The 11,740-nt window shown below is 38.3% G+C and overlaps 1 protein-coding gene across 1 annotated transcript; it reads right to left on the bottom strand.

Annotated features, from left to right (window-relative positions):
• Positions 1 to 2,641: 2,641 nt before the first annotated feature.
• LOC140230327 (cholesterol 25-hydroxylase-like protein 1, member 2) lies at positions 2,642 to 3,514 on the bottom strand. The gene has a single exon (XM_072310479.1). It carries the CDS (start codon positions 3,512 to 3,514, stop codon positions 2,642 to 2,644), a length of 873 nt encoding a protein of 290 aa, XP_072166580.1.
• Positions 3,515 to 11,740: the final 8,226 nt, after the last annotated feature.

The following is an 11,740-nucleotide window of genomic DNA, read 5'->3' as shown; positions in this document are numbered from 1 at the left end:
ATATGCAGATGAAATAAAAGGAATAATCATGAGTGTATTAGATTTCGTTCGCAAACTAATACTGACACTTTCGAAATTTTGTAAAATATGTGGAAATATATAAGCATTCATTAGTAGAGTGATATAAGCTTATGAATCTTACACGACTTGTCATTGAATGAATATTCTCAACATTTTAATCATGAACGTGATAAGAAATACTAATGATAATCATGTATATAGAGAAATCAAAATCTCGTCTTGTCTTAGGGCTACTTTTCGAGTCAATTTCAGTCCATAAATCAAGAAATTGTTTGTCAGACTACCCTGCATTTTCCTGGAAAAGAAATGGAAGACAATTTGACTTGATTTATGTCTAAAAACCAATCATTACACCTGGAATTTGAGCTTCCACCTACAACATGAAACAAAACAAACATCATGATACGGCCATCCGATACTCACATCTTCCTCTGGCCGGATTCTCTGTTCAATATCGTTTCCGTGGAAAAAAAAAAAAGGAGTAAAGACTTTTGTACTTGTATACGTGGTATCAATGTAAACGTACATACGTTGAGCTACTTCAATACAATGCGATACACGACAAAATAATACACACCAATTTCCTATTTGTGAACTAGATGGCAAATACACTTATTTGCATAGTTGTCTGAGGAAGCAAGCAGCATTAGACTTGTTCTGATAACTATGGATAAAGGTGCATCAATGGTGAGGTAATGGACTAGAATGCAACAACTCATCTTGAGTGTACATTGTACTTATTTTATGCCTTCACTGTGGAATGTTTTTGGTTAACATTTCTGCATGCTTTCTCTGTATACTGTTTAACAAAATTTCACACACTAGTAAACTCCATTCATCAGTATACTGCAATATAGTGACAGTTGACTACTAAGTGATTTTAAATACCCATCATTCACAATATACATTGGGCACTCGTTCCCTAGTAGGGAAATAGTCCCACATAAAGAGTACAGCGTACAGAGCTACACCGTAGCAGCATGTATATTGTACATCCTAATGTTCTGCTGTGACTGAAGTGATGCCTAAAATATACAGTCTGCGCAAAGTGGTTTAAGGCCCGCCAATCATATTATAGCTCAATGAATGAGTCTTCATGGCAGTTTTTTTTTTTCTCTCTCTCTCTTTGCGGGTCATCCGAGGGTTACCACGTACTATAGTATCTAGTGAAACAGGTCTCAAAATTCTACGTGAATTTGAATACAGCTGGTGTGCGTGTGAAGTGTATGAGTCATGTTCTTGTGGGATGTTTTAACATAATTCTGGACGCATCGTGATTAAGGAAGGAAGACTCCGCTTGAATTCTCGGATTGAGCTGGCAGCAAAAATTGATTTTGGAGACACATGCATGAAAGAATAACTCATTTTCAGCCTTTGAATGCCTAAGTCAATCGACAGCAGTTCTTTCATATTAAAACATGGTATACACTACAGATGTCGTGTTGCCATTTGTATTATCAATGCTATGAGCATTTCGCCTCTGGTATACAGCCGATCTCACAATGAATATTGTATAAATTTATCAACTCTACTACTTCATTCAAATTAATGGCAATGATCGGGTTGGGAAAACCATTTTACGTCCTGTTTGAAACTCTGAACATCATTATCTCCTATATTGAATTCACAAGTCGATTGTGAACTCCGTAGTATATTCATATTTGACTTGCATCTGGAACAACAAGAATCGAGTGGACGCTCTTTTTTTTTCCTTTTTTTTTTTTGTTGTTGCTATAACATTCTTGGACATGATGATTATGCTCGACTTTAGAAGGGATGTGAAGATAATAGTTTTGTGAACACAATCTTAGTATTCAGTATTGCTTGGAAAAATCTGTCTTCGAGGAGACCATAATCATACAGACATAAACATACAACATCACACACACACACACGAAATTACAGACAGATTAGATACGCACTTGGCGATATTATTCTTAACACACATCGCAATCAGAGCAGATAACACTAGACAGTTGACGATGCATAATAAAGAAGTAAATAGTAGGAATAAGATAGCAACAAACATGATTTTTATAATCAAAAGAAATAAACAATTGAGAAATACAAATAAGTATATCCTTCTCGAATTTCATAGACTTATTATGCACACAAAGCGCAACAGTGAATTGTGCCTTTCTGTAAGAAGCTGAATGTAGACGGAATGTATGCAGTAAAACAATATAAGCAATCTCCAGAAAGACGTCATAAGAATTAAGTTTTCGTTGCAAGGTATTACACATAATGATCCTGGACCAATATAATTGTTTAGAAAAGGACGTCCAAACTAGGTTAAACCCTGGCAATTTCTGACAAGATTGGGAGTTTATCATATACATCTTAAAATATCTGGTCTTGTCATGAGAACGTATGGTCATCACAGCAGCACATCCATCGCCAAATAAATTTTCGTAGCACAATGCAATTACATATGCATATCTCACTTTTGTTTTACAGACATTTCAGTCCATAAAGCACGCATACAACAATCTTTCTAGCCGAAATCATCTTCATGCATGTTTTACCTACATCAACTGCAGTCACTGGGAGCGACAAAAGGGTCTCATTTTTGTTGGTGTTGTTGTTGTTGTTGTTGTTGTTGTTGTTGTAGTTGAGACGTTCACTTTTTCTTCTTCTCGTAGCCATTGAACTCCCATCCCATCAGCTTGTCGAGCCATGTCAAATGGGGCTGGTAGTTCGACATCGGCTTCATGTGATGGAGGTCGTGCTTGCGGGGACCGGCGACGATATCAAATGGGACGATGACGGAAAGAGAAAATGGGAACTCGTAACCGGCATGGGCCTCGACACTGATCCAGATATTGAATATCTGAAAGCCGTAGTAACTCAAGGTGTGGACGCCGAGAGCTTTGGGTATGATGGCCGTGGTAGCACCGACGAAGATGAGCTCGAAAGGATGGAGGTATTGGGTAACCCAGCAGAAGGGGGAGTGGTACTGATGATGCACGGAGTGAATGATGCGGTAAGCCCATCGGTTCACGTGGAACCAATAGTGAAGGATGCCGTAACTCAAGTCGAAGATGAAGAGTGAGAGGGTCTGATCCCAGAGGAACTGCATGAGTAGAGGAGCGTCTTCGTCGAGAGGAAAGGGAGGAGAGTACATCCACTGGAGTACCCCGGCGGGTATGATGTAGAGGGCATGGTTCCACATCGTCAGGTTGAGGGTTCGGTAGAGCTGCGAAGGGGTGACGTGGATGTCCTCATGAAGTTTATATTTCCGCAGCCATGCCCAGCGTTTGACGCCATAGAGATCGAGAAACATATAGATGAGACAGAGGATGAAGTAGTAACTGACCGCCATGCCGACGGGGAAAGCTGGCGAACAAAGAACCTCATCGCCAATGTAGTAACGGAGTGCATCCCAAAAAGGCTGCAAGGCCGATCGACTCCCGTCCATTCGAACCCACTCCATAGCATCATGAGATAGGTTACTCCACACTGCTGATAAGTCTTGCTTGAAAACGGTCTCCATCTTTTATTATTTTCCTTGTGCTTTACACAGTCTCTTTTGTAATCCTGCCAACTGTTAGAAAGAATCTATCCCTGTCAAATTTTTCAGAGATAAAAAAGCGTCAAAAGTAGGTCAGGTTGTAAACGAAAATGAACACTGGCGAGGAAATAAAGAGTTTCCAATTAGGTATTAGCTAAAAGTCGATAGGATGGACGCAAAGCGAAGAATATCTTCCGTCACGAGGTAAACGAAGAGAGAACAATTTGACAATTTAACGTAGCCAAAATCTGGCACGGTCCTGTCAAATTCAAGAAATGTTATAGTTTAAAGAGAATATCTAACTTTCCTGTCGTGTGTACTGAAACTGTCATTATGACAGGTGGATTTCAAGGGCATAGCACGATAACAGCAGTCCAATCCGATCTCACTAGGCTATCTACAAACAAATTGATACCTGAGCTGAGCCAATCGCAGACGAGATGGGATGCAAGGCTTTTGATAATCGCAAATTGCTGGGAACGTACAAGATGTCATAATCGTGCGCCAACATTAAGGTACTTCAGAAAGCAGAAAATGTCAATGTCAGGATGAAGGACATGGTGTACTCTCAGCCACAGTGAAAGTCTGTCTGCGTCTAACTGTGATGCTCTCTGTTTCAATGTGTGCTCGCATCGCATCAGGAGCAGACGGCTTCTATCATTGCCAACAATGCAATAATCAGTGTTCTCAGACTACTGGAAAGTCCGTCGACCTTATGAGGGAGCTTCTGAAAGTTTGTCGACCTCGAGCACACAGGTGCCTATTCTAGTCATGCAGACCCAAAATTTCTGATCAATTTCTACCGGCGACGTTTTGAACGTTTAAAATTTAGGCCCTACCATATAGATATAATATGAAATACAAATAATTCTGCTCGATTGTACATACGTAGTTGTTAATGGAACTTAAATTCGTTTGATATGATTATTATTATCAAAGGGAAGAATCAGGCAGCCATGAATCTCACGTAATGCATCAACAGTGTGTTCAGCGTAGGAAACTATCTGGTGACCTGGCCATGACCACAACTATATAACTCATTAACCAAAAGCGCCTCATGAATACTGATACAGATACAAAGATATGGAAAACAAAAGTAGACAATGAATAGGTCGGAAGCAACTGACGTAAAACAAATCCTATCGAAACCAATGTAATTCAAATCATCATTATTATTCGCAGTCCCATTTGCCTCCCGTAAATGTGAAGGGCTAATCTAGTGAGAGCACTTTTGTTTATTGATTGAACATAGAGAAGAAATTGTGAATATGTTTTTATTTTGCTTAAATCAAAGAAAAGAAAACAAATAAAAACAGCAAAACAATCTAAATGAAATTGGAATGCAAGCAAGGAAACAAGGAAAGCTTCTGCCTATTAGTGTGCCTGTCATGAAAGTATCCCTAGTGCCATGGAAATGTCTTTCTTGCGCATATCAAAGTCCAAGGTCAGATAGAGCAAAATAAAACATTTCCAATGTTGTCTCACTTGTAACAAGGAATATTCTTGAACTTATGATAAAAAATCCCATACTCTCTTATCACTGTCTTTTTTTTCTGCCAAGTTTAACCACACATGTCTAATTGACCAGAATGAAGATAACTCCTTTAATCATAGGGAAATCACATTATACATTCTCTCTAAAAAATCGAGTAAAATGTTCACTCTTAAAGGAGTGAATAACAGAAAAGAGTGAGTTTAGAGTGAAATTGTAATGGTGTGAATTTTGAGTGAAAATGTTCATTTTCACTAATTTGGGAATTACGTCAGGATCACTCGAAATTTCACTCTAAACTCACTCTTTTCTGTTATTTACTGTTAAGAGTGAACATTAATTTTTTACTTGATTTCTTTCTTTTTTTTTTGAGAGAGAGAGAGAGAGAGAGAGTACGTATCCATATTCAAGATATTTATAAACTCAAACTCCTCAATGATTTCTCATACCAGAGCTGAACGACATTTTCATGAAATCATTAAATCATCGTATATCTCTCAAAATTTGCCCATTTATTATTCGGACTGGCATATCACTAGTCTTGCAAAAAGGAATGTTCACCAAAACTTTCATTTTTCTTATTTTCTGTTTAAATTAGCTAAAACTTTCACTTTTATGATTACAGACTTCTAAGACTGTACTCTGGTTCCGGAAAGGAGGGTGGGAGAGAAAGATATGACATCACAATTCTTTCTCCATTCTCCACCCACATGAAGATTATAGCATTGACGAAAACCATGCCTCCGTGCTTTCCTGCAAACCTGGGCTTTGAATAAAGAGGCCATGCATGATAACGAGCTTTGTTTAGATTGCGTAACTTGCTGCTATTCTTTCTGTCAGTCTGTCAGTTTGACAATCAACTTTAGTTCTCATATAGGTTCTGTCATGACGTGTGCAGCAACTACGAACTCATGTCATGTTATATCGACTGACTGACTAATCGATGATGCTCCGTGCACTAGATGCTATTACCTGAACACTTGTTATCACGGATCGTATTTTTAGTTACAAATCTACGTACATGATGTTTTTTCGTTTAAATCACATTTCGCGTTCGTACATCTAGACGAATGCTCGACGAGGGAATTTGAATCTGCATGTGATTAGTTAGCTGACTTTTGCCCTGTACGAGTACATGTAGTATGTGTGTCTTACAGAAATATTTAGTGTGTGTAAGGGGTGGACTGGGCTGGGGAGAGGTTTTAGATATGAGTAAAGGGTCATTCCCCCCCCCCCCCCCCTCCCGCTTTGACGGGAAGATTTTCGGGGTGGTTTTTCGATTTTCTTTTCCTTCTCGATCTTTTTCCTTTAAAGAGTCAATAGCGTATAAATGATATGAAGAGGGAGGGCTGCAGGTCCCTAGCCCACCCCTTCCCTCCCCCTCCCCCCCCCCCCCCCCCCCCCGTGATGAAAGCGACGAAAAGTGGTGAAGCAGGTCAGTGGCTTCGTGTAAATGCTTTATGAGTCACCCACTGATCTCTGTTTCCATGAAGATTAGTGAAATCACCGCATAATTCACCGCCACACATTTGATTATAGTGAGCACGGAGATATAGCAGCTTCTGCAAGGTGTTTATTCACTGGAAACTACGTACTGACATCCTTCATCTTAAATATCACAGGGTACGTTGGGTCCAACGTACAGGTATACTCTCGTGCGTGGAGCTTGAATGTTGCACTTAGTGTGTGCGTGCATTATTTAAAGAGGGATAACAATAGAAATTTGAATAGCAAGTTCCCCTGTTTGGACTGAGTGAATGCAGCAATATCAGTAAAATACACTGTGACAGCTCGCGGAAAATCAGACAATCCGTTCAGAAATTATATCTTTTAAAAGTTTATGTACAGTCACTGCTGGATGAGAAGACTACTACTGTTTGTGATGTCACACGCTTAGAACGATACAAAAAAAAAAATAGAGAGAGATTTTCACAAAATTGTTGATTTTTTTTTTTAAATAAGACCACATTCCCTCGAGTTGTTGCTGACGTACGTTCAAATACGTAGTAGTATGTGTATCATTATTATTATCATTATTATCATTATCATTATCCTTATTATTATTATCATTATCATTATTATTATTATCATTATCATTATCATTATTATTATTATCATCATCATCATTATTATCTCGTCTTCTGAAATAGACAAGTCAAGTGCCCTTTTATTATAGCAGAAAATTGAAAGTGAGTTGATTTTTTTTTTCATATTTTTCTTTACATTGCTCTACTCATGTTCATCTATACACATCAGAAAGTGTAGTCTTCTCATCCAGCGATAGTGGGACTGAAACTTCAAAACTGTATAACTTTTATACGGATTGTCGAATTTTCCCCAGACGTTCACTGATGTGTTCTACTAATATTGCTGCATTCATCCAATCAAAGTTTATGAGGTGTACTTGTGCCTGTACCTGTATCTTTAACGGAAATGATGATTGAAATCAATCGATACTCTTTAAAAGAATAAATGTGTGCGTGGACGGGTGTGTGTTGTGGTATGCGCTCCCGATTCTCCCGTCCGCTTTTCGTTGTGTAAACTGCGGGCTTATAACGTTAAAAAGAAACAACAAAAACTATATTCATTAAAAAAACAACATGGATAGCAATTCCATTACACTAAGACACAAACCAAGAATGTTGTAGAATCTTAAATGTTTGCATGTTTCTACAAAACTTTCATTTTAAATGAAAAGAATAACGGATTGCGCATTTAGCATCATACACTGTAAAGACGATAACTTAGAATTGATAATCTGTGAATCAACCATCTTATACTTGCTGAACTGTAGACCATTACATATCTTTCTGTAGCATACATTCCCAAAATTAAATGGAAGAATCATGGAGAACTTACTGGAGTTATAATTATTAACGCTCTGCACATTATTGTCTATCAGCATGCTGCTTCAGTTTGTATAAAATCATGTGACACTAAAACTCAGTCTTGAGCTCCTTACATTTTGTTTGATCGTAATTAAACTTGTACCATTTTGTTTGTTTGACTTCATCTTGTCTTTTTATGTCAACTCGGACGTAAAGTGGAATTTCTCTTCAACGAACTGTGAGATCGGCACACGGGAATCCGCATGTTAAATCTCATAATTATTTAAATCAATATGGATCATTTATCGTTTACATGCATTCTTAATCAATGCTCTACGTGAAGAGCTCATTACAATTTTGAATTTTATTTTGTGAGGTGACTTCATGATTTGAGCCATTACAGACGACATCGGAAATTCGCAACTTTTTAACACATAACGACATGCAAAAATGAATGTAAGGTTACTATTATCATAATTATTATAATCATGTCCTATGGGATTGTTTTGTTTCTATCATCTTTTTTTTTAAATCGTTACAAGGACGGCTATATGTGGGAGGCAAATGAGAAAGTTTTATCTCTGAGATAACGCATAATAAAGTACTGATTTTGGCAACATAATATATGCCTCGTTGTGATATTATACTGTTGAACTTGAAAATGTACGAAATGCGTCTGCTTACGTCATGTTTCCGTCTTTTTCTGAAATCCTGAATTTTGAAACATATTTCATATGTGTAAACTTTTCCTTGCGAATGAGCATAAGATTCACTTCGTTTATATTCTGGGATGCAGTTCTTATGGTCGACAAAAAAAAAAACAAAAACAAAAACAAAAACAAAAACGCGGGATGTGATGGAAGGCGGAAGAGGGGCGGTGACATTCACACCTCCACCACCTCACATGCCCCCCCCCCCCCTAAAAAACAACTGAATAAAATCCCCACAGACATTTCCATGTAAGCAACTTGTGGTATGATATCGTATTATCATATGGACAATATCTCGGAGCTATGATATTAATCAGAAACTATCAGTCAAGGACACCGAAGCCGACTACTGTCTAAATACTGCGAGAGCAATGACAACAGATGCAGAATCTATTTTTAAAACCTCCAAGTTCGTTGACTCCTCCAGCAAATGGAATCTTTAGCACACGTCGCCAAACAAGACGAGATAACGAGGAGATAACCAAAAAGTTCGCGGGTAAATATGACTTGGTGTCATGACCAGTATGTTATTCGGATGAATGCAATGGGCAACCCCCACCTCCACCATGTCCATAAGAGTGCGAAAGGTTGCGCCTTTCCCAGGTCATGGCATACTTCACGAGTCACTGCCGTAGCTCGTTAGTGATGCTACACCCTTATCATTCTTAAATCGGAGTACTGATTAAACATCTAACTTATGTCAAATGAAATAGTGAAGAGAGGTCATTTCAATGTTAATCTGAACTGCTCCATTTTGCCTGGTAATCATCCTTGTTTTTGTTGCACGTTTCTTAAAATTCAATGAGTACTTTATCTATCTCATGGAAAGTGTTTCACTTTAAAAATCTCTACAAATCCTCAATTGATTTAGGTATCTTTGCTACATGATTGTAAGACCAATCCTTTCAAATAAACAGCATTATAGGCTAACAGACAGACAAACAATATTATGGACAGACAGAAAAGTAATGTAATATATTTTGCTATGCACAACCATTCCGTGACATAGGGGCCTATAAGTCGCATATACGCGACTTTGCAAGAGGGCAGCTCAGCTATAGGCCTGTACCTCTAATTTCTTTCTCTTTTTTTTTTCTACTCTCTCGACACTTTTCTGGCTTATTTGCTCCCCAAAAAGAAGAAGTCATTAAAAGTCACCATACACGTTTCACATTTCTTTTTTATTTCTTTTCCAGCAATACACATAGAGAAAAGGTACACTCTTGTATGTTGCTGCTAAGACATTGTAAAAAACAACAAGTAAATATGGCAAGCCCAATTCCTCTTTTTTCAGCAATAATCATAGAAATATATACAACACGTCAGCAATATACAAAGCAAAGCGTCTAATATTCTGTTTCCATATTAAGAAACAACAATCCCGTTAATTAACATTGTCAGTCCAATTCCAAATGGAAAAAGTTAAGAGCGTTTAAACATATACCAGAATTAAACTAATAATGACATAGATCTACAGTATATGAATAGGTTGCATGCTTCATTGAGAAGAGGGCAAAATGCACGAGGAAAAAGAACTCCTCTGATCTAATCTGTGGGTGAACAACAGATATTGTATAAGAGCCACATTCAAGGCTATAATGTTCCGCACGAATCTGATTTCATTGTTCACAAGTTCATTATTTGATGACTCCTACAACATTTAGCCAGAAATTTATCAAGCTGCTGCAGTAACCTAGACACGAACGCAGAAACAAACTAAACAAGAATCTTGCTTTCAACTATGAATGCGTGAATTATTCCACTTGATTAAATAACTGATTGAAATAGCTTGCATAAAAATTAGCTCTTATTCCCAACCAAAAATATACAAGCAAAACAAAGTGGCGAATGCATGGATTGAAATGAATAGTACTTGAAAATAAAGACATACACACAAACAATGTCAATTACAAGTGCCTCTGAATATCTTTTGAAAACTCCAACAACATCTACGGAATTAAAGAATTATACACTGCTGAAAATGTTTGGAAATCTCGAGTTTAATTCATTACCGATACCAACCAAGTTGTACTTTGTCCATTACACAAACCATAATCATGCTGACCTCAAATTATCTAACATAAAGAAGCCACCTTCTTATTGTTTAACATCAGCAGAACACATCAGGTTACTGTCTCAGTCAGTGGCGTACCGTGGGTCAAGACATTGGGGGGGCACCTCATGCATGGCAGCAACATCAGAATTGCATAACATAACAATTAAATGCGAGCGAGCGGAGCGAGCGAGCGTGACAATTTTGACATTTAACAGTCCCCAAACTGCCGTTTGTAGCTATATATAATAATACATGAATGTATATATATATATATATATATATATATATATATATACATTTGCTTTGGAAATTAAGGGGGTTGCACCGGGCGCAACTGCTGGCAGTTGCTGGCAGTAACATCACGAGAATGGCATAACGATTAAATGAAATTTTTGATATTTTACAGTCCCCAAACTGCCGTTTGTAGCTATATTTTTTCGCTTTGGAAATTCGGGGAGGGGGGCGCACCGGGTGCAACTGCTGGCAATTACTGGCAGTAATATCAGGAGAATGGCATATAACGGTTAAATGCGAGCGAGCGAAGCGAGCGAGCGTGAAAATTTTGACATTTTATGTTCCCAAAACTGCCGTTTTTAGGTATATTTTTTCGCTTTGGAAATTAAGGGGAAGGGGCGCATCGGGCGCAACTGCTGGCAATTACTGACAGCAACATTAGAATTGCATAGCGATTAAATGCGAGCGAGCGAAGCGAGCGAGCTTGAAAATTTTGACATTTTACTGTCCCCAAACTGCCGTTTGTAGCTATATTTTTTCGCTTTGGAAATTAAGGAGAGGGGGCGCACCGGGCGCAACTGCTGGCAATTACTGACAGCAACATCAGGAGAATTGCATAACGATTAAATGCGAGCGAGCGAAGCGAGCGAGCTTGAAAATTTTGACATTTTACTGTCCCAAAACTGCCGTTTGTAGCTATATTTTTTCGCTTTGGAAATTAAGGAGAGGGGGCGCACCGGGCGCAACTGCTGGCAATTACTGACAGCAACATCAGGAGAATTGCATAGCGATTAAATGCGAGCGAGCGAAGCGAGCGAGCTTGAAAATTTTGACATTTTACAGTCCCCAAACTGCCGTTTGTAGCTATATTTTTTCGCTTTGGAAATT

This window comes from Diadema setosum, chromosome 7 (assembly GCF_964275005.1).
Source record: "Diadema setosum chromosome 7, eeDiaSeto1, whole genome shotgun sequence".
Taxonomy (NCBI): domain Eukaryota; kingdom Metazoa; phylum Echinodermata; class Echinoidea; order Diadematoida; family Diadematidae; genus Diadema; species Diadema setosum.
This window is presented reverse-complemented; position numbering and strand designations above follow the sequence as displayed.